Below are 24,507 nucleotides of genomic sequence, written 5' to 3' on the forward strand. Positions count from 1 at the left end.
TTTTTTTTCTCTTAATTAATTGGCCTCTCAGAGTTGGTAAGACAACTCCCACCTGTTTATGCTCTCTGTATGTGTGTATATATATCTCCTCATTATATGTTCCATTCTATATGCATCCGAAGAAGTGGGCTGTAGTCCACGAAAGCTTATGCTCTAATAAATTTGTTAGTCTCTAAGGTGCCACGAGTACTCCTGTTCTTCTTTTTGCGGATACAGACTAACACGGCTGTTACTCTGAAATTTTTCAGAATGACTTTGTAGGTGAAGTCTCTAGATTAATAAATAAATAAATCAAATAAATCTGTTAGTCTTTAAGGTGCCACCAGACTCTTTGTTGTTTTTGTAGATACAGACTAACACGGCTACCCCCTGATACTCTCTAGATTATGAGAGGGCCCCTTTTGGTCACGATGGGAAGGGGCTGTCACTACTTCACAGTGCATATTAGAGAACTTCTTTGGAGTATTCTGTGTGGGAGAACCCCTCTGGCCTACAGTGTAAAGGAGACTCTCTCTCGTTCACATAGGGCTGTATTTATACTAGAATTTTTAAAAATTGTTCTCTCTCACCGGCACTGGCAGTTGTGACAAGGATGGGAACATTAATATATACCATCCACCACATTTTTACTACTGTAGTGTCTAACTTTGTGTGTCCTCCTCCACACTCCCAGCCAAATTAAAGCATAGTCACTATAGCCCTTGGAGTCATGTGATTACATCAGAATCTAACCTTTTCATTAGGAAAAAAGTTTCTTGCCTTTATGGTTGTGAAAAGCCTGAGTATGTGAATCAAGCATAATGGATGTAGTAACATTTGCCTAAGTCTAAAACACTGCTTCCAAGACCTAGCTGTTTCCGTTCATCTCAAAGGGGTAGGAGGGGGGTAACTGCAAGACTCACTCTCTGGAATTCCCACCAACAGCAGCGCAGCTGCAGTTATGACACTGTAGTATAGACACTTGCTACAGACCTAAAGAGGTCTTCCCCTTGCAATAAATCCACGCCCTGCTGCGCGGTGTAGGTCGACCTAAGTACACTGCACGGGGCATGACACTTTTCACAATGAGGTCTCTAGATCAACCTAAGTTCAATGCATAGGCGAGGCCCGCGTGGGAGAAGGGAGCTATGGGCCTGACGCACCCTACCCAACCAGCTACAGCCTGACTCCCTGGGTAGGGAAGGTAGGGACTCCTCCTGTCATAGCAACTGCAGCGGGGAGGCGGGGACCGAGCCGCAATGCAGTCACGAAGAGCCCAGCTGGCCCTGCTCTGCCTGTGCCACGACCTCCCCAAAACCCCGCTCTGCCGCCAGCCCTGGAACCACTGTAGGCTCTAAGCGCCGCCCCCCAGGCGGCGCAATGGGAGGGCGTCGCTTCTAGCCCAGACTGTGCATGTCCGAAGTGACGCATTGCAGGTACGAACCCGCCAATCAGCGCCCTCCTTCTCTAGTTCATTGCCTCAGAGACACTTTCCTAAATGTTCCTCCGCCAGGAAAAGTAGCGCCACGCTCGCCCTTGCTCCCGCCGTTCCTCCAAGAGGAACCCTCCCGCTCTCCTGTGTCCGACGCTACGCTTTCCTCCGCTGGGGCCTGGGGACAGTGCGGGTACAGATTCGAGATGGGGGCAGGGTTTGTAGATAGGAGAGCGGAGAGCCGGATCTCGTTTTTGCTTCACCGACGGGGGTGGGGCGCGGAGTGATCTTGGAGGGGAGTGAGGAGGTTTATGAGGCACTGCTGGGCAGCGGGTTGGGCTCAGTGTGACTGTGAGGCGAGCCGAGCCGCAGAGTGGATAGTTAGTTAGTGAGTGGTTAGCTACAGTATTTTGAGCTAGTACACCCCCGCCGCCAGGCCGAGCCACCATGGTGAGTGCGTGGGGATGGGGTGGGCTGCGGGTCCCCTAGGACTAGCTCCGTGTCCCGGTCCGCGAGGGGAGAAGCCGGCTCGCCGGGCTGCGGCGGGTGGGGTGGGGCGGGAGTAGAGAGAGGGGGCGGCGGGGCAGTGCTGGGGTCTGTGCGTGGGTGGGAGGCGACTCGCGCGCGCGGCCCGGCCTTCCCGCCCGGAGCGAGTGGCGCCGGTGCCGATTCAAAATTCAAACTGTCAGTTCAGTTGGCTGGGAGCGCCATGATGCTGGGGGGGTGCGGGGGGCACATAACGGTTTCTCGTGGAAAGAGGCCCCTGGGGTGGGGGGCGCCGGCAACGGTGGCACTAGCCGTATCTCGCTCCCCTGGAGCCTGTGTGGCCGGGGTTGCGGGGAGCCGGCCCCGAGCGCTGGCAGCGCAGCGCCCCGCGGAGCCCTGCGGCTGCCGCGGCGCTGGGGAGGGGCTGCCTCCCCGCGCCATCTGTCCCCGGGCTGGGGCAGGGTTCCGGGGCGGGCTCGCCGGGGGCTTCTCAGCGGGAATCTTCTTTCTTCCCGTGGCGAAGGGTTTTCATTGCGTTTCGGTGACGGCTTCCACCCAGCCGCTCCTCTCGGTGGCCGTGGGCTTGTCTCCCCAGCATCTGTTCGTTTAGCGTGTCCCGGACAAGCTCAGGAGCGCGTGTCCTGGGTACAGTTACCGTAGCGATGGTGAGGTGTCCAGGGAGAAGTACTTTGCCTAATCAGAAAAAACAATACTAGCAAGTGCCTATTACTGCTCGTCTCATTAAAGGAAATTAGGCTTACCGTGCGAAGGAGTCCTTATGTCAGTAGCAGCTCTCAGAGTATCAGTTTGATTCTTAAGCCACCCCCTAAAGTAGGGTGCTGGCTACAATATAACTGTAGTAGCCCCTTTTGGTGGGGGAAGATGCTAGTTTAACAAGACTCCAGATTATGCCACTACTCTAAATGAGCTGGATAAATACCAGAACAAATACTGTATATCAGAAATAGGTTTTCATTATAGCAATGAAAGAATTTCATGCTTACTTTGTCTTGCTAGTATCTGTTTTTCCTACCAAACCAAAATTGGATTAGCTTGCAAGAGTCAAGCAAGTTCTTAATATAGAGATGGGTGTGACCAGGGGACATGGTGGCATCTTCAGTATGGCTGTGGTCAGTACCAACAGACCAAACTTGGTTAAACTCGTGAGAGAGTATTACTCAAATTGAATGTACTAAACTGTGCATAATGCTTTGCTCACAAATCCACACTGTGACAATATATACATAATTACATATGAATCCAGCTATCTAGTTGCTGATTCCGTGCTTCCTAGCAGCATGACTGTGTCAGCACTGGTTATAGTTAACAGGTGTTTCACCTAAATGCTAGGTTCTGGAATACAGTGGCATCTGTTTCTGTGGCTTGCTTAACTTTGTTCTGATTTGGCTCCTCCACTGCCTGCTGTGGAACCAGCTTAAAACTGTTGAAGTCTGCACAGGATAGCTAGTTCTCTTGTGTAGCTATTGCTGGGAATAGTCAAAAGGTTTGACTTAACTATTACACAGTTCTACCTCTAGGGGGTGCATACACTGTTCTGGAGTTGCACTGTAGAACTAGTCCTGTAGGTCTTTGCTTTAAGCTCTCTAGTTATTGTTTTAATCACCTGACCACAGATAGGCACTCAGTATTAGAGCTGCAGTTCAGCAACCTAACAGAAAAGATTTAATCTAATGATACCGCAACTAGCTTGTAAACTTGAACAAAACTTTAAGGAAACAACATATTTGAGGGTGGGTGCATTGAAATATATTAGAGAAGTTGAAGGTTTTTGATTGCAAACAAAAAATCATCCTCATGTCACACAGATCAACTTAAGCAATGATCTTCTTTAAAAGATGATATTTTTAGAAGAAAAGTCAGAGGTGGAGGAGGCTTTCAGGCAGAATTTGACTTATCAGTTACCAATGGTGGGTAGGAAACTAGCCTTGCAGAGTGGTCAGATCATGCCTTCAGAACAACCTGATGGGTAAACAGGTGTTCCTGCAGCAAGGTGTGAATAACCTAAGGTCTGTATATACTGGCCTTAATGCACTGAGAAGTTTCCTAAGGCAACTGTGGCAGTGCACTATTTCAGTAGCTGCTACTCCAGCTTCAGAGCTGAAGACATAACCTCTGCTGTAATGGCTGGTGGGGACATATAGCAGCAGACTTGCTGACTACACCTTCAATAGACCATCTCTCTTATTCCAAAACTTATGTCCACTTCAAATACTGCCACAAGCAGGATAAATGTTCTGGATAGTGATCTATTGGATGATTTGCATGGGTCACTTTCAGAGGCAGGAAATACTTGGGAATCTTAAATTAGGGGAGGGGGAAACACTCAGCACATGAGCTGGATATGTAAACAGTGTATAGGATTTAGAAACTCCCAGGTACTGACTTGTTGTTTACTAGTGAGTGACATGCTCACTACTTAACCAGAACTGGTTTGTGGAGTGTTTAGTGGGTATAAATCATCTAACAGAACTGTGGTACATCTGCTCCAGTCTGTTTGAGCTATAAATGTAACTGAGAAAGTATTGCTTGTTTTGTAGTGTATGTGCTTTGAATGACACTCTAAAGGCAGACAGCTATAATTGTGCAAGGATGTTTTCTATGAACTTGACTGACACTACAGTAATGCACTAGAGTTTGAAAATATGCCATGTAAGAATTGGATGACTGTCTGAATCTGTCCAAATTTTGTCTAATACACTTTTTGTTTAAAAAAACTGGACCTGATGTTGAGCCTGTCTAGCTTTTTGCATCTGTAGCTAGAGAAGCTCACAAAATAGTGTACATGTCTGTTACTCTGCCAAACTGAGGTGGTGTGACTTGATTCAGTGCTGTGGGATGGGTCACAGGTAACTTAAGGGATGCAATGAGCAGCTATTTTTGGTTTTTTTTTTTTTTTTTTCCTGTGGTCATTACTGCATTGTCCATTCACTTTATAGTCCACTTCCCCTCTAAAATCTGTGTATCATAGCCCAATTTTCCTGAAGCGTTGGGCAAATTCATGAATAAATTCATGAATTAAAAGGGGTTATACCAACTTCTGAATATTCCAGTTGTACTTTTTCCATAGTCACTCTTCAAAATAAAAAATTGAATACATGAAACTTTCCCATTTTCCTTTCTGTAAATTACCTATTTAATTCACTCATTCCTTTTCCATTGATAGATGGAGTGGACAAAGATCTCTGTTCTCATAAGTGAAATGAGTTTAAGAATAATGGCAACATTAAACTGTAATGTCATGCAGTTGTCCTCCCATTTCTTAATTTTAAGACTAGCTTGGTCAACATCACTAAATGAGTGGTCACAATAAAAATCGGGATAAGAGAATCAGTGCTGAAATCTCAAAATTTTTAAACAAGCCTGCTAAGTCTCCTTTAAGCTGCCTGGCTGCACAGCAGCCTTCTTAGTGCTGCACAGGCACTCAGGGAACTCACCTGGGGACCTGCTGGGGGAGGGGCACCCCTCCCTGGGCCCAACTGAGCCTAGCCCCATCCTGCTGCAGCCAAGGCGGCCCGACCCCAACTCTGCTGCAGCTGGGGCAGCCAGGTCTGGACCCGCCAGGGGAGGGGTGCCTATTCTGCAGCCCCAGCCCTGTGGCAGGGAGAGGCACCTCTTCCCCCACCTCTTTTCTTCCCCCTCCGCCCAGCCCAGCCCAGGTGCTGCTGCAGGGAGTCCTCTCTCCTTGCTGGAGCACCCTCCTGTACCTCAACCCCTTGAGCCCCCTCCCACACTCTGAACTCCTCAGCCCCACCACATGAATTTTGTTACATGTACCAATATGACGGTGATGTCACACACCACCATATTGGTGCACATAACAAAATTCATTCCACACATGCGTGGGAAAAATTAGATGGAACACTGCAAGCCTGACACATCAGTAAGTGTTTAGAGTAGCTGTAGATTATTAGGTTAATCTTCTGTCAATGGAATTTTAATGGGTAAATTTCTAGAAAAATTCCTTAAAGTTGGAACAGCACAACCTAAGCTGAATGCTGATAATAAATGTCTGAAGCTTATTTAAAGGTCACCTAGACTTGAAAATTAAAGAGACTTACTAAACTCCTCACACCATTGCATTCTGTCAAAAGGGGAACTTATTTAAAATTGGCTTTAATGACACTGTTTGTCCTTGCTGCTGGCAAACTGTAGGGCCCCGACACTAAAACTAATAGAGTTTAAAGATGCATACCTATAAACCTATCGCAGAATAGATTGAGGTGCCTAAGACAAAAGTCAAAAGGCATTAAAATAAAAAATTTAAGACTGTTTTAATCAAACTTGTCAGATAAAAATCTGGTAACTATTTGAATACAAATATCACTAGTAACTGTCAAGTACAAGCTTGGTATTTGATCACCAGCCTTTCATGCAGGAATCTTTCAATGGCCACATCAAGATAATTTGTTTTAGGAAATGTTTTGTTTTAGTGATGACTTTATTATTCGCTTCAAAATAGACAGTAGTCTGCTTCTGAACCTAGCATGGAACTTGGAAGAGAACAATGGATAGACCTTACCTATTAAATTTATAGAGACCTAAATTCCTAGGTCTTCACTACAGATAATACTGATATACCTATAAACATGGTCTAGAGGGGACCCGATGGCTCAGGAGTCTAGTAATTGGCTGTAGGCTCTTACCTAGGTTAACTGCTCTATATTAGCGCTGTTCAGTATTTGGTCATTACTAGCTGGTATTTTAACAACCTAGGAAATAAGCTGGTGACTAGTCCTGTTGTAATCAAGATGTGTATTGTAACTTGTTAACGGCAAACTATTTTTTGAATCAGCTCTGTAGCTTTAGGACTAAGCTGGAACATTGAAATGCAATAAGTAAGCCCTGAGGCTCGGGTACCTAAGAATACTTATTTGCAAAAGCATATTCACTTGTGACTCTCTGTTCATTCTTGACTTGCTGGCATATAACATTATTTTTTCTATTATAGGCTGATCAACTGACAGAAGAGCAGATTGCAGGTGAGTTTTGAGATGCTATAACTAACCAAAAAAACCCCAAAAACTCCACACTTGATGTTTCACTGAATTGATTTGATCTTAGTTCATGTGGCAAGTCATAATTAATGAGTGAGTTAAATGTCTAAACAGGTGCTAGAACTGGGGTGCTGCCCCACACCCTGGCTTGAAGTGGTTTCCATTATATACAGGGTTTACAGTTTGGTTCAATGGCTCTCAGCACCCTCACTATACAAATTGTTCAAGCATCCCTGTCTCTAAATATAGAAAATACAAACAAGAAGTTGCTGTCTTTAGTTTGCAAGTGAAACTTAGGCTTGGCTTTCCCTTCAGATAATATTGGATGCAAATGAGTTGTCTAATTTTGAGATTCTGAATAATAATTCTCTCCTTAAAACTGTTCAGACCCCATAGTATTTTATTTAATTATGGGGAAGCCTGTTCTTTCAGTCCTACTTTGCATTGTTAAATTAGGCCTATTTTGTGACAGCCTCAATATAATGTAGAGCACCATATTCCTTAATTGTTATAAATATTAAATAATTGGTTTAAATATTACTTTGGCTCAATACTTACTAACTGTTCCTTTAAATGTTTTACAAAATTATTGTTAACTTTAGTGTCAGTGCAGGTATGTACATCTCTAAAAGTAAAGCACTAGGTATTGTTCATCCTGAAGCTTTGTCAGTGCTTATTGTAACATCAAATATAAGATTCATGAACTCTGAGAATTCTGCTTATTACTAATAATTGCTTAACTGGTCTTATTTGCCTTCTACTTGTTGCTCATTTGCAAATTCAAGATAGCATAAGAACTAATATTTTAATTTGCTTTTTGCGTAATATTTTAACTGGGGAAGCTACACTATTATGCAAAAAGCAGAGTTGTTACATGTGGAGACTTCTTGCTTAATGCTGTTACTCTTGAAGTGAGGTGTGGGATAAAGAATTTCAAAAGTATGGTCCAGGCACTAAGTTTCCCCACATCCTGAGTTAAACATTGACTACTTGTGGGTGGGGTGACAAGTGGCTTTAATGATTATTGCTGCTTTTGCAGAAGATGAACTAACTCAGATTTCACTTAGTCTTAGTCTGTTACTATATTGTGTTATCTAGCTATAGAGGTTGCAGATCTTGTTAAAATGGTTGAGTTTGAATGGGGCCTACTGTTTCAGTAGATCCTGATAAATCTTGAAGCACTTTCCTGCTATTAAAAGTATATTTAAATAGCATTAGAATTAGAGGTAAATATGTTTGTGTGTTCAAAATAAACATTGAAGTCTAATCTTATCTGAGTCCTAAATATAAACAAATCACTGGTACCCATGTTTAAGATTACTCCTAGGCATTAATTCCATATTCAGATAAATTAAATTTTGGATGCATGTAACCCCTTTCCTAGCACAGTTTATATTCTCAAACCTTTGGGTATCTTCTCTCAGTATTTTGTTTTGAGCACAATTCCGAAACTGAAGAGCAGTGGGACCGTATTGTGTATTTATGCTGAAGTCTGAAAACTCTTGCTAATTTTTGGAAGTTAAACTGACTTAGAAATCAAAGTCTAAGGTTTATCTAATACTTGTAGAATAGGTACTGTGGCAGTAAGACCAATCTAATTCAGCCTCAGGTCTTTATAGATAGCTGCTTATATCTTTTGACTTTCTAAGGTTTTATAGCTAAAGATTAGTGATTTGTCTGATCATCTGTTGTAGACAAGTTTTGTTTGACTTCTTTACTGGTTGCTTAAATTACGGTGTTAGTGGTCCTCTCTTACAGGCTGTAGTCGTTTTTGTACTGGTGACCTCTGCGAGGACACAGGAAGTTCAATATCTGACACTGTTTCAGGGATAATGCAAACGTTGACAGCCCTGTGTTGATTTGATTGGACAGCAATGACTGCCTGGTGGCTTTGAAATCCAAAAGTGGGGGGGAGGACAACTTGACACCTACATATTGGAGTAGAGAGTTTGAAAAATAGGTCAATTATGGCCTTGCCATGATCGTGTCTAAGGTTCTGTTATGCTAGTCATAAGTGTTAAATTACTGATTCTGTAATGCATATAAATAACATAATCCATTTAGTTTACATCACTTTGTCTGCCAGGTTTGATTATGGATGCATGTCCATGACAAGCTTTTATTGGTGCACTAAGATAGAAAAAGTGGATCTAGAGATGTTTAGGATCTTTCCATCATTTGATGTCTAGTTTCATCCTGAAAATTCACATTAGTCCATTTCAAGGAAGTCAAACTTTGAAAATTCTGTCTTCTGAGAGAGTACACTTTTAGTGTTTGTTTTATGCATTTGACAGCTCTCTTGCAGGCAGTAATATGGGGAAAATATGGTGTTACTGGTATTTTCATGACACTACAGCATTCATTTACAAATGTATTTGACGCAAGAAAAGACTCTTTACATGGGCATGAAATCCTCAAACAGTTGTGGAAAAGCCAGTGCAGGTTCTCTAGCCAAATGGAGAAACTTATCCGTACATAAGTGTGGCTGTCTAAGCACATTGTTAGATCTTGAGATAGTAAAATTCGATGGAGATCTTCTCAAGGAAGAGAATGCACAGCCTGGAAATAAAAACTGGATTGAAATTGTGGTCCTGACACTTCAATTTTGTCTCCTAAAATGTTACATATGGGATACACTTTGAATGTGTGGTATACAACTAGTAACTGCATTGTGTAGTAAACGTACTTCAGTGCATCTGAGATGGTAGTAGGGGCTTGAGTTCTTCAAACAGTGTCACTTGTCTGAGAAGTGACTAAGTGGTAGCTTATTCAACAAATGTCTTCATCTGTGTTCAGACTGACAACTGGTATATACCAGGTGGCTTGAGACCCAATAATACTAATACTAATGTTGAGACTTGGATTTGGCATTGGAAGATTGACAGATCCCTTTTAGGCAAGAACTTTTTATTCTTGGTGGTGATGCCCACATTTAATCCTGAAGTCCCAGTAATACATAAATGGAAGAAGGCTTCCGAAGAGTTAAGCTATGGCTACACTACACAGCTTTTAGCAACATGGCTATGTTGCTACAGCCGTGACGTTAAGTCGTGCAGTGTAGCCACTGTTTTGTTGGCTCTTCTGCCAACAAAAAACTTCCACCACAATGAGCAGCGTTTACGTTGTCGGCAGGAGAGTGCTTCAGCCGACAACATGCTGTTCACACAGGCACTTGTCACCCCAAAACTTTTGTCTTGGAGGGGGGAGGGCAGGTTCAACCCCTCTGAAAGACAATTGCCTGTGTAGACATAGCGTTAGTGGCAGAGGTTAGTCTCACAATGATATAGAGAAGGCTTGAAACTTTTTCATGGCTGTTTAGAAAAGTTATTTTCTTTATTAAAGCATCTGAAGTCACAGTTGGTAGAACTGTTACCAGTTTTGAACTGCTTGGTGGAGCCATGTAGTCTTAATTTATGCTGAAGTTACTGCTTGGTACTACAAGTTACCTTTCTGCTTCATGGAGGATATGTAGATTGGATTATTAGCCTGTACAGGTACACAGCCTTCTTCAGTGAGGATGGGGAAGAGGTCAACAACAAGAATTGTTCAAAGTTTCTGCCACCAACTTAACTAATTTCTGGAAGTAGTTGGTCTACCTGTCTAGCATACCACTTCTGAGCAGGAGCTATCTTTCTTGGCTGACCCAATCTGGGAAGGAGATATTGGGGACCAGATCAACCAAGGGAGTTGCAACACCTAGACAATCAAAGAAACACTGAGGTCCACAAAGCCTGAATTTCAGATGCCTAGGCTTCCCTCTACAATGAATGGGGAGAGAGGTGCCTTAGAACAGGAGTTAAAAGCTAGCAAAGTTGGTGAAGAGCTGCCTAAACTATCCAATAGTAGATGGTGGTGAGAGGGATTTATTCTAAGCCCTATCCTTCTCTTGGTGATGCCCATCTAAATTTGGGCTGCAATTTACAGAAGGCATCTCTTTGCTAATGAAGATGAAAGGGAACTAAATGTCTTAACTCCCCACAACCATCAGAGGAGGTGGTAGCAGTGCCCACCTTCTCTTTTAGGCCAGTAGCTAGAACAGTGACCTGATATGTGCGAGACCATATTCAATTACTCCCTCAGGCAGAAAGCTTGGAGGTGGTGGTACCCTTTCCTCTGTACAGATTTTACATGGTACCTGCTCCAGTAGGGAGCCTCTGAGTATGCCTACTTGATTAGGCCCCGCATGCAGCTTAGGTGACTGAATCTCTGGTGCTTTCGCAGGAGCTAGTTATCTGGACACCTAGAGGGAGGCAGCCGTGCACATGCTCAGTCAATAGATCCCATAGGGAACTCTGAGCCCAAGAACTTAGTCAGTTTAGGCGCATATAGTTTGGGAGTCTTATGGAGCCTAAAACAAGGAATCAGGCACCTGAATACCTTGTGGATCAGTGTATGGGTCCATTAGTGGAGGATACCACTTCTTTGTCCAGTAGGAGGACAGGGTACTAGTACTTCTGAGATGATTAGGCATTGGCTCAGGAAGCTGTTGTAACAATAAACTAGCTGATTTGCTAGTTTCCCTCAGTTGAGTATTTGTCCAAAAAAACTGGACAGTTGACTAGTCAAATATTGGTCAAATATTGTCTCATGGTCAAAGTTTAAATCACTAACAATTTCTTAGAATAGGAACAGAGCAAGACTTTATGGTCTGCAATAGGCTTATTAAGCCTAATTACAAATAAGTTATTTGACTGAGTTCCTTTAGCATAGAAAATGAAAAACACAATGAAGTGAAGCTCTTAAAGAACACAACAATTCTCTCATTTTGCAGTGTTAGGTTAGTATTTAAATATGAATGTTTAAAACTGAAGTTATACAAGAAATTAAATAACTCATATCTATATAGTCCTTTTTAAATGCTTGTATGCTAGATAAGGAGTTGGGAAGCTCTTCAAGCAGCCTGATGCTGTGCATCTTTTCTCTGTGTTGGGGAGAAGACTTAAGGTTGGTCTGCACTAGGAAATTAGATTAACCCAGATATATCACTCCCTTAAGTGACATAGATAAGTGACAGACAACTTATCTATGTCAACAAAAAGTGACACAGGCCTTGGCTACACTGGCAATTCACAGTGCTGCACTTGCTGTGTTCAGGGGTGTGAAAAAACACCCCGCCCCCCCCCCCCCCCCCCCCCCCCCCCCCCCCCCCGGAGTGCAGCGCTGTAAAGCACCACTGTAATCAGCGCCTGCAGTGCTGCGCGCTCGCTTGCAGCGCTGCAAGCTATTCCCCTCGGAGAGGTGGAGTATTTGCAGTGCTGAGAGAGAGCTCTCGCAGCGCTGGCGGTGCAACTACGCTTGCGCTTCACAGCGCTGCCGCGGCAGCGCTGTGAATCCGCGAGTGTAGCCAAGGCCCTAGTGTGGATAGCACTAGGGCAACAAAATTCTTCCATTGACCTACCTACAGCCTCTCAAGTGCACTACCTACGTCAATGGGAAAACACCTCCTGCTGGTGTAGGATGTCTATACCAGTGGTCTCCAAACTTTTGAGGGTCGTGCCCCTTCCCCTCTTCCCCCACCACCCCATTTTGGGGTTAGGGCTAGGAGCAGGCTGAGGTAGGGGTTGGGGTAAGGCAGCTAGGGGCCTGAGCTGCATGTGGGGCACAGTTGGGGTTGGTGGCTGTGGGTGGGCCACAGTGGGGACTGGCAGCCGGGCCACCGACCAAGTGCAGAGCTGTATCAAAGCTGGGGACATCTGGCATGCAGTCAGGAGCAGAGCTAAAGGTGGGGCAGGGCTGGGTGGCATTCCCTGGCCTGGCTTGGCCTGCTGCACTCCCCCGAACATTCCTCCTCACCCATCTAGAGGGGCGCATCTCACAGTTGAGGAACCTCTGTTGTACACTGAAGCACTGTAGCATCTCAGCTGCACTGTTATAGCGTTTTAAGCATAGATAGGCCCTTTATGATTGTAAACCCTTTCCACTCCCTTCTGAGTTAACGTCTGTATGTTTATCTAGTTTAAATTGCAAGATCTTCAGGGCAGGAACTGTCTTAACTTGTTAATGTGCTTTGTAAACATCCATGTACATTTGTATATATTTGTATGCCAGGCCCACATGCAATGTTTGGGTCAAATCTAGAACAATCAAGATACTTAACTTTCAGTTAGTTCATTTTTGAACAGATGTCATTAGCATGTAGTGAAATGAGAGATCAGGACACTTAAATAGGCTTGCTAACAGATTGCATCATGGTGCCATCCAAAGCATAGGCCACTGTCTACGTCAAGGCATTCTTGCTGGAATATTTGACTGGTCAGTTGACCAGCTTGCCAAGCCTACTTTCTGTTTCGGGGAAGACTGAGAAAGTGATACCTGTACCTGGTCAACACCTGGAGAATCTAAGCTTCTTTAACCGAGCCAGTCATGTTTTTAGCCTGGGTATGATAGACTGCTCTCATCTCTTGGTCAACATCAATATAGCTGAGTGCACAGTCTCTCACTTATCAGCTGTTTTTTATATTGTTGAACACAAGAGATTGACACTTGTGGACATTGGCAAGGATAGCCAGAGTGGCCCTGGAATGCCTGCAATTTGAGTATGAAGAAGATTCTACTGGGTGATCACTGTGGGTACCACAAGGCTGAAAGGCACTACCATACTTGTGTGCTACAGTGCTCTAATGTGTAGATGACCATCTGTACCATTTTTGGACCACAAATGGCTTGCCTCTGTGTCAGGCTGGCACTGGGGTCTAGATGAGTTCACTTGGATTAGTGTTAGCGTGGATATAATCATTAGCATTACCCTCCATTCAGCTAATCTAATAGAAAATGACTAAGGAGATACTGACTTTTTGATGAAGTCTGACTTTTATTACTCAAGTAGATAGAAAAATCATGAGTCAGGATTTTTGAGCCTGAGTCAGGCTTATCAAAAAGCATAGTTATCTAAAAATAATAGATTTGGTGTTCTTTTTATTTGCCTTCTGCTTTTTGATCCATTAGGATGCACTGGGGTCACATTTTGAAACTCTCCACAGCCACGAGGGCTAGAAAGTTTCTTTTAAGAATGAGGGCTGAAATCATCAAATATCCACAGCTCCTGGAGTAATCATGAGACCAATGACAAAATCATGAGTTGGCAATGTGAGGTCCACAGGTGCCTCCAGAAGTCAAGGTAGCTGTATTGGCCAAGAATGTGTTTTCTTGTATGAGACTTGGCCAGGAGTCTATCTTCTCTCTGTGATGCAGCTCTTGTCACAGTTAGCCATGGCTTTGTCACCTCCAAATTGACCTATTTCAATGTCCTTTACTTGAGGCTACTCCTGAAGACCATTTGGAAACTTCAGCTGGTACAGAATATAGTTGCCCACTTAGCACTGTTTTCTGTAGAGTGTTTTATATACCTTTGATCTATAGAGGGATTACCCTGGCTTCAAACGCTTTCATATGTTTCATTGTGATAGATACAGCAATAGTTGTCAGAACACTGGAATTTACTCTCCCCACTATTGATCCACAGGACCCTGAACATGTTAAAGCCTATTTCCTAGACTTTCTCATTGCTGTAATGGAGGTGGGAGTGTCCCTTTTCACAGGGAATGACTTAACTGTAACTCTTGTGGAGCATGCTAACAGGTAGCTGCATGTAAAATAAATGTTGAGTTGCAAACTGGTGATATAGTGCAGTGGCTTTCAACCAGGGGTCCAGGGCCCTCTGGTGGGCTGCAAACAGGTTTCACGGGGTCCACCAAGCAGGGTCAATGTTAGATTCACTGGAGCCCAGGGCAGAAAGCCAAAGCCCTGCCATGCAGTGCTGAAGCCTGGGGCCCAGAACCCTGTCACCTGGGGGCCTGGGGCTGAAGTCGAAGCCTGAGCAACAGCTTTGCAGGGGCCCCTGTGGTGTGGGGCCCTGGGCAGTAGCCTTGCTTGTACCCCCTAATGCTAGCTCTGGCTTTTATATGCAGAAAAAAAGTTGTTGGGGCACAGCTGGGCCATTGAGTTTTGAGTGGTGGCTCAGAAAAAGAGAGGTTGAGAACCCCTGTTATAGTGCACTTCTGATCTTTTTCTGTTAACATGTGCCTGTGCTCACTTCAATAGAAGTTAAATTCATGCTTTTGTTAAAGTGCCTTGGGACAGTGGTTCTCAACCTTTCCAGACTACTGTAACCCTTTCAGGAGTCTGATTTGTCTTGCATACCCCAAGTTTAAACATACCTCTCTTAAATGACTTGCTTACAAAATCAGACATAAAAATGTCATAGCACACTATTACTTGTTGATTTCTCATTTTTACCATATTATAAAATCAATGGGAATATACATATTGTACTTCCATTTTAGTGTTTATACTGCTCTATATAGTATAAAAATTGTATGAAATTTTAGTTTTTTATTGACTTTGCTAGTGCTTTTTATATAGCCTGTAGTAAAACTAGGCAAATATCTAGATGAGTTGATGAGCCCTCTGGAAGACCTTTGTGTACATGTACCCCTGGTTGAGAACTACTGTCTTGGGATATTCAGCATACAACATGAGAGTCTTAGGGCTTGTCTACACTGGCAATTTACAGTGCTGCAACTTTTTCACTTGGGGTGTGAGACACCCGCCCCCTGCTGAGCCCACAAGTTTCAGCGCTGTAAAGTGCCAATGTAGACAGTGCACCAGTGCTGGGAGCTATGCCCCTCCTGGAGGTGGGTGTGGAGTTTTTTTGAATACTTACTGTTGAGAAGCTTAGGAAAAATCCACACCCCTGAATGACACTGTTAAACTGACTTAACACCTGTTGTGGACAGAGCTTGCTTGACAGGAGAACTTTGAACTTTCCTGTTCACCTAGCTACTGCCTCTTGGAGAGGTGGCCTGCCTTGCGCTTAGCTAGCAGAATTTTCAGAATATTTTAGTCATTAAGGCTCAAACCAGCTTCATGCAAAGAAAATGTAAATTAGTAGTCAAACCTTACTTTTAAGTTTAAATTAGGTGCCTGTTGCCAAAGGTAGATGTTTTTGGTATGGACTCAAACCGCTTTGTTACTGGATTGTACAGCCAAACAGTGTTTCTTGTACAGTAACTCCCCACTTAACGTCCTCTTGCTTAACATTGTTTCGATGTTACGTCCCTCCTCTATTACAGAATATACTCATTTAAAGTTGTGCAGTGCTCCACTATAACATTGTTTGGCTGCCTGCTTTGTCCACAGCTGGTAGCCCCCTATCAGCTCCCCTACACCCCCACCCCAGTGCCTCCTGCCCACCTGCAAATCAGTGCCTTCCCCCCTGCTCCCCTTGCCTCCTGTCACAGCAGTCAGCTGGTTTGTGGCATTCAGGAGGCAGGGGAGGGAGGGGGGAGGCTGTGTGCCGCATCCTCGCTCCTTCCTCAGCCTCCTGAATGCCGCAAGACAGCTGATTGCCATGGGCAGGAGGCGGGGAGTTTAAGGGGAAGGCACTGATCCGTGGGATCCGCCAGCGGGCGGGAGGCATTGGGGTGTTGTAGGGGTCTGCCAGCTTCTTTATTACATGTATTAAATTGCTTGTGTAAAAAGTATATAATGCCTTTTGTCTAGCCAAAAAAAAAAAAATTCCCTGGACCTAACCCCTCCATTTACATGAATTCTTATGGAGAAATTGGAGTTGCTTAACATCATTTTGCTCAAAGTCGCATTTTTCAGGAACATAACTACAATGTTAAGTGAAGAGTTACTGTACTAACCTTCCTTGGGGAATGTACTTGGTATTTGGGAGTACTTGCAGGTGTCTCTGGTACAGTAGGTAGCAGTGAGGCACTCATCTCTAAACTGATCCTTAATCACAGTTTCTTAGGGCTTTGAATGCTTACTTTGAGCAGGGCTAGAACTGAAGCAAATTAATACCTACTGGAAATGCTCACAATTGCACTTAACCACCTGAGTGGATTGAATACTATTTCTAGTGAAGAATAAAATGCAACTGAGCCCTCAAATTGAGCTGTAACTATTCTACAATTGTACAAGAGCCAAATACTTCTGAGTTCCTTTCCCTTAAGGAGGAAAGGTTGCTGTTCAAAAGCTACTTTTGTCTAGGATATTGTGACTGAAATAGCTGTAACTACCTACTTTAGTAATGTACAAAAGTATTAATGTTTCATCTACAGTAGTATATGAAAAAGCTGCTAATGAAGTCTCAATCTTTTGTTCCAAGTCTATTCTGTTTTCAAATTGTTCCTGTGGTTTAGTGACTTACGGTGCTGATAGTCACAAGTCTTAAACATGGCCTTGCTTGGTTAAGTTTGTCAAGTGGATCAAATAATGTCAGCTGACCATCTATTTGACCAAAGTCAAATGTTAAATATTCCAGCAAGAATGTCCTGATTTTAGGTGGCCACCTTCCTTTTGATTGCATCATGATGCATTTTCATTTTTAGAATATTTCATTGACTTGCATTTGAGTTAAAACTCAGGTGACTTGTTTTTGAGTTAGCCATAAGTACCTGAAGCTCTTCTGGCTTCTCATCGTAAGAGATGGCTTGAACCTACTGCTTTCAAGTATCTTATGTAACAGGACTTACCAGTTAAAATCAAGCTGCATGTCTACTTGCAGAGGTTTTGCAAGTAGACTCAAATGGTTTTATTCATGTCAAGCATGCTTCCTTTAGATCAGCAGAAGTAGCCAATTTCTGGATGGCTCTACTTTAAATTCTCTAAGATGGAGTATAGAATACACTAATGCTAGGGCTAATCAAAACAAATTGGAAAACTGAAATTTCCATAGAAATTGTTTAATTTTGACTGTTACTAGTTCTAATACTAAACTTTAATCTATGGCTAACCTTTTCATATTAGAAAAATAGGCACATTTCTTAAACACAACTCCTTCAGTTAGGGAGAAAGCTCACTAGGTACTGATAGATGGCCTCTCCATTTTTATGCATGAAAGGATTGAATTACATTTAGGGTTTCCAGTTCTAGGTGGAATTCACTCCAGCAAATATTTAAGAGCTTTTCTTAAACTTACTATGCTCTCCTTCAAACTGTAATTGAATTGTTCTGTAGATAAGCCTGGTAGACCCAAAGACTCTGCTGGGAGATTTTCTATTCCTGGGGGAATTCTGCACCACTGCACACATGCAGAATTTGTCCCCTCACAGATTTCTTTGCTGCCCCCTGCAGAGAAATGTCCCCCGCACACATCCCTCCTCAGCTGTGGAGGGATCACTGTACAGGGAGCTGCTCCCCCTTCCGCCCAATCCTTGTGCAGCCAAACCCCCTCAGACCCAGACCCTTCTGCAGAGCCTCACTCTGCCGGATCCAGACCCCTCCCACCCCATGAGTCCCATTCCCCCTGTACCTGGATCCCCACCCCAATGAGCCCAACCAGCTGCACCTGGATCCCACCCTCATTCCCCCAGCATCTGGAACACACACACACACCCCTCCCCCCGCTAAGCTCCAACAATCTTTACCTGGACCCTCGCAGCATCTCATTAACATTGCACCCAGAACCCTCCTAACAAGCCCCTGTGCAGCCAGATTGCCCCACACCTGGATCCCCCACTGAGGTGCCTGCACCCAGCTAGCTCCACGCAGAACCCTCTCAACCCATTCCTGGCTCCCCCCACACTAAGCCCCTCCATATTTGGACCCTGCCAGACTGAGCAAGCCTGCCTGCACCTAGCATGGAGGAGCAGGTCCCTGGGGTGTTTCTGGGGCAGGCCTGGTCCTTGTGCTGTCAGTGTTGGGTGCAGCCTCACTGCTGAATCAGTGTCCCGGGGGGAGCTGCAGATTGATCTTCCACCTCTGTGCAGCCAGTGGCCTTTGCTCCCTATGCCATGCTGGAGCCCTCCACATTTAACACAATTTGCAGAACTTAATTATTTTGGCACAGAATGCCCTCGGGTAATTTTCCTTCAAAGCAAGGGCTCTAGATTCAATATTCTAGAAAACTAAATTCAGTTCCTGAAATAACCAATAACCTGTAATCTAAAACAGGAAACCGTAAATGTTTATAATTGATCACAGGTGATACATTTTTAGACTTTGATTATTAAAACGCCTAATCTCTTGTCTTGTCAAACAGAATTCAAAGAAGCCTTTTCACTATTTGACAAGGATGGTGATGGTACTATAACAACAAAGGAATTGGGGACAGTGATGAGGTCACTTGGTCAAAACCCAACAGAAGCTGAGTTACAGGATATGATCAACGAAGTAGATGCTGATGGTAAGCTTTCTAAAAAGCAATTTGTTGAAAATAAGCTTCTTAAATGTGTTACTAATAACAGAATTCTCTTGCAGGCAATGGCACAATTGACTTTCCAGAATTTCTGACAATGATGGCAAGAAAAATGAAAGATACAGACAGTGAAGAAGAAATTAGAGAAGCATTCCGTGTGTTTGATAAGGTACTAAAGTATCATATAAGGTTTGCAAGTTAGTTGAGGGATTGAATAAAACAGATTTCAAATAACTCTTGCCACTAAATCCCAAATGACTAGTCTAGAAATCCTTTATACAATAGTAAGATCATACCTAGTCACTAATTGCCACTATTGTTGGACTTCGGATGATCCTTTCATGTAACAAATAGAAGGCCTGGACGTATTTTAGGTGCTAGTCAGTGGGAAAGTACGTCTCCTATTTGGGGTGGCTGTGAAATCGTAAACCTCATTGGGAGGCATGTTACAACACTTAATGTCTACGTGGAGATCCCTTTCAGGCGTTTCACGCAGTAGTCACATTTCAGGAGATCTTTCAGTAAGGCATTTGAGTGCCTATCTAAATGGTCCACATACTTGTTAAAGCTGGAAATACAGCATCCATACATTTACAGGCTCTCAGCAGTACTAAACACTTTGGCTGCACTAAAGCTGCTTAAATTCAAACAATGGCTTGTTCCTCATACTTGCAAATGTACGATATCAAAGTAGGGTTGAGAACTGCAACAACTTCTTGCGTGTACATAATTGTTTATAGAGGAAATATCAAACCAGACCACTTAAATTTTCTTGAATGGTATAGCTGATATATGCATATTAAGTCAGTTGTACAGTTAATTTATTGGCTCTGCATTTAGTTATGAATTACTGAGATACTACTGAAAACAAATCTGACATGGTCACTTGCCCTCTGGAAGTGGTGATGTGATGGGGAGAGCAATTAGCAACTCTTCTGTTCTAGAGAAGCTCCTAAATTTTGTCCAGAAGTACTGTATGTAGAGTAATTTCAGAGGTTATTTGGTTTACACTGAAATTCTCTTGAAACTGTTTTAAACTTGTTTCTTTAGGATGGAAATGGGTATATTAGTGCTGCAGAACTTCGCCATGTGATGACAAATCTTGGAGAGAAGCTAACAGATGAAGAAGTTGATGAGATGATTAGGGAAGCAGACATTGATGGTGATGGTCAAGTAAACTATGAAGGTAAATTTCACTAGAAACAATGGATTCTTGTTTTCTGGTCTGAGGAGCTACTTGGTGGATAAGGATGATCTGAAGTGTTCAACTGAAGTCAAGCTTCATTCAGCTACACCAGATTATAAGAATTTACGTTTATGTGGGAAATGTCTCCTGTATATATTTGGTACAATTTAAATCACTCCAACTTCTTAAATAGCTTCATAAGTGATTCTTTGGCTCCCAATTATAGATACCAGTTTACTGATTTTGCTTCTAGAGATGAAGGATGGCAGTGGAACAGTTATACAGACCGGTTAAATTCAGGTGGCTAATGCAGTGTCATAAAATCCTTCCCAAAACTAACTCAACCAGAACCAGTAGCTCCTTCCAGTACAGTGTTGTACAGAATGAGGAGATGAGTGGCTGTACATATATTGCATTTCAGCTCTGCCCCAATTAAAGCTATTAATAGAAAAACCATACTAGGAAATCTAGTCTGTTGAAATCTGTCAGGAGTTAAATCTTAGACTAACTTGGCAGGAGGAGAAAATCCCTTAAATCCAGTAGTCTAAAGAACTCTAGACTTAACAAATATATAAAGTATTTCATGTGAAATAGTACAGCAGTGACCTACTTATACCAAGTTTGTGTTCCTTACTCACTGGTATCCTGAGACTGTTTGTTTGTTTTAAATCCATGAAAATTTTAAATGTGAGTGCTTGATCACATCTGTTCATAGTGCCGAAGAGGTACTATTGTTTGGAATGAAGCTAGATAGTGTTAAGATTTCATTTTATCCTTGGGAACTATACATATTGTAAGGACCCTAGTTGATCTCATGTCCACAGATAATTCCTAGTTCAACTCTAGGGCAACCAAGGGAGTCTTCATGGATACCTAAAAAGGAATCAAATCCTTCAGCTGTAACAGTCCTTAATATTTTTAGTCAGCTAAGATTACCCACCTTTCTGTATATCTTTACCTTTGTAAGCTTTGGCTTTGGAGTGAGAAGCCATTTAATTAGACTTGCTGTTAATGGGACCAAAGTTGCTACTCCAATTTATATGGCAGTAAGAGGGTAAGCAAACAACCATTTAGATTTCTAGCAATTAGTTGCTTGTTTCTATAACTCTGTACACTATCAATCCTATAGATTGTCAAAATGGAAATAACTGGCTAAGTCTAGCACTAGTCCTTTTACTCTCTACATCTGAGACCTTTTTCACAGAAAAGGTTCCACTTTTTCCTGAAGCAAAAAGGCAAATTTTTAGAGGGCAACTAACATTAAGCACACTTCAATGGCCAGGACCAAATAAGTCATGTATCACTGCATACATAAAATCTAAACCCTGAGAGCTCTATTTTAGTAATTTTCTTTTCTTTTCTTCCCCCTTATGAATGGCTAGTCCCCTACCTTGAAGCTAAAACAGGGAAATTAGACCAGAGTATGAAGAAAGCGCATGCAATTAAGGACTGCTATCCTGTTCCACCTCTCCTGCCATTCTTCCCTCCCCTACCAAAAGAGAAGTGTGCTGCTCATTTGAGAGAGCAGGTCCCCTTTCTTCCAGCAGTCTTTGTGGCTCCTTCTCCCTGTGCTGCTCAGTGGCTAGTCAATGCCCCCAAGAGCATGCCAGTTAATGTCTTCAGATGCCCTCAAACTCCACCCCATCAGCATGCTTAGCCCTAGGTCAATGAAACCCAGATTCATAGATTCTAAGGTCAGGAGGGACTATTGTGGTGGTGTATTCTGACCTCCTGTGTAACACATGCCATAGAAATTCCCCAAAATAATTCCTAGAGCGTATTTTTAGGAAAAGCATTCAATCTGGATTTAAAAATTCAGTGATGGATTCTCCATCATGACCTTTACTGTCAAAAAGTGCACCTTATTTCCAGTATGAATTTCTCTAGTGTCAACTTTCAGCCATTGGATTGTTATCTTTCTCTGCTGTATTGGTGAACAAAATAGTTGTTAATGGGCTCTTGATGTAGATATTTAGACTGTAATCAAGTCACCCCTAAACCATCAATTGCTTCATTGGTTCATATTGCAGCCTCTTCTGTGCAAACACAATAAACAAAAGCTAGTTATTTCAATTTTGTATTTCATGGCAGTTAACTTTCCCTCTCCTATGAAAGTGACTGGTAATGCAGCCTTTGCCCAGTAGTTAAAGCAGGCCAGGTAAAATAGTAAAATGAAGGGAAATAGTATTGTACAGAGTGGAAGTCTCTTCAAAGCCGACAAATATCTGCAGCTGCTAAGCATTTGCTAAAGATATGTCAAAGAAACCTTCTGAAAACTTAATTATGGCCTTCTAGAGGTCTGCTAGAAACATTATTTCCTAACTCTAGTATGAAGTGTAAGATAAGGCCCCAAAACATTATGGGACTCAATACCACAAATGTCCCTTATGTTTTGTGGGACAAGCTGACCCCTAGTAAGTTTAGAACTAAAACTCCAGCAAATGACATGCTGATATGCCGGTCACAGGGTTCTTCTGGAATAGAGTGCTGGAGAAGATAGCATAACTTCAAACCTCTTCCTGCAAGAGTCATCTCAAACATTCACTAGCACAGTAGCTCTGTAAATACAGTAATCCTTACCATTTGTAGAGAGGGTGATTCCTTTCTGTTCTGAGAGCCTGTAGTCTAATTGCATAAGAACTTAATTTGTAAAATACTAATACAACTTTCTTTTCCTTTGCAGAGTTTGTACAAATGATGACAGCAAAGTGAAGAGATTGTACAGAATGTGTTAAATTTCTTGTACAAAATTGTTTATTTGCCTTCTGTTTGTAACTTATCTGTAAAAGGTTTTTCCCTTACTGTCAAAAGAATATGCATGTATAGCAATTAGAATTCCATTCCTCTATGTTTTTCTCCCTTTATCTTACTGTCATTGTTCTGATAATTTTTTGGAAAATTGATCAAAGTTACAAATGTTGCATGTGGCTTACTCTGGATATTTAAGCCCTTCTGCACATCTAAAGTTAGTTGGAGTTGATCAAATGAGGGAACATCTTGGTTATGCCTGTTAAAGTAGCTTTCTTTAGGAAACTTAGCATGTTGTTGAAATGTGGAGCCTTAACTCTGCGTGGACTATTGATAGTTAACAATATGAAACTTAAAAGTTGCACTATTGCAAAACGGGTGTATTATCCAGGTACTCGTACACTATTTTTTTGTACTACTGGTCCTGTACCGGAAAAACATTTTCTCCTATTACTATGCTTTTTAAACTTTTCTTTAGCCACTTATTTTCAAAAGAATCTGCTTATGGCACAATTTGCCTCAAATCCATTCCAAGTTGTATATTTGTTTTCCAATAAAAAAAATTTCAACTTACCCATATTGTTTGTGTATCCTTGTATTATTTATGGCATTAGACTAGCAACTCTGCAATGAGATTAACAGCCTCAGCATGCAACCCATGATTTGCTTGTAGTGGATTAGATATTTGTTAAAATGGCTTGTAAAGAATGCTGAGAACTAGTGTCTTGGGGAAGTGGCCGTTTTTATCATGTTAATCCTAAATTTGGCAAAACTATTCTAGGTAGCTCTATAAATAAATAAAATAATGGAGATATCCTCTCTCCTAGAACTGGAAGGGACCTTGAAAGGTCAGTCCAGTCCCCTGCCTTCACTAGCAGGACCAAATACTGATTTTTGCCCCAGATCCCTAAGTGGCCCCCTCAAGGATTGAACTCTCAACTCTGGGTTTAGCAGGCCAATGCTCAAACCATTGAGCTATCCCTCCCCCCTGTGACTTTCTGCAATATTTTGGAAGGCTGGAACTTTTATAGAACCTGTTACTATGGTCTGACTCCCTGTCCACTGTCTGAAGCCTTCCTGCTGTCAAACATGTGGTGAATCTGTAGTTGACCTAATTAAAATTGTTTGCTTTCCTTGAGACTGATGGGACTTAGTCAATACTCAAAGTAATTACTAGTCTCAAGATCTTATCAAAAGGAAACTCCAGAGAGCATGTGCTTGTAAATACTTTAGGGTTATGACTTAGACTTAATCTAAAGCCAGATATTTAAAAAAGTTACTAAGAGAAAAGTCCTGTTTTATAGATTGGCCATGATTGTGGATTGTAGCCATTAGCAAAGTTGAGGTATGTTGCAAGTAAACAGGACACAAGAAAATTCACTTCACTTGGATATGGACTAATTTAATAGAACCCTGAACCCTACATGTACCACAACACAGAGGGCACCATGTAGCTTTACTCTCAGCTGCATCACATCTTCCACTTGGAAAAGCAGTAATGGTGAGGGGGCTCTCA

At 42.5% G+C, this 24,507-nt stretch overlaps 1 protein-coding gene across 1 annotated transcript; it reads left to right on the plus strand.

The window, feature by feature from the left end:
* Positions 1–1,704: 1,704 nt before the first annotated feature.
* On the plus strand, positions 1,705–23,570 carry CALM2 (calmodulin 2). The gene is made up of 6 exons (XM_034764406.1): positions 1,705–1,861; positions 6,867–6,897; positions 18,902–19,045; positions 19,120–19,226; positions 20,108–20,243; positions 22,927–23,570. The coding sequence occupies exons 1-6, from the start codon at positions 1,859–1,861 to the stop codon at positions 22,953–22,955; spliced, it is 450 nt and encodes a 149-aa protein (XP_034620297.1). The 5' UTR covers positions 1,705–1,858; the 3' UTR covers positions 22,956–23,570.
* Positions 23,571–24,507: the final 937 nt, after the last annotated feature.

Source organism: Trachemys scripta, chromosome 3 (genome assembly GCF_013100865.1).
Source record: "Trachemys scripta elegans isolate TJP31775 chromosome 3, CAS_Tse_1.0, whole genome shotgun sequence".
NCBI lineage: Eukaryota > Metazoa > Chordata > Testudines > Emydidae > Trachemys > Trachemys scripta.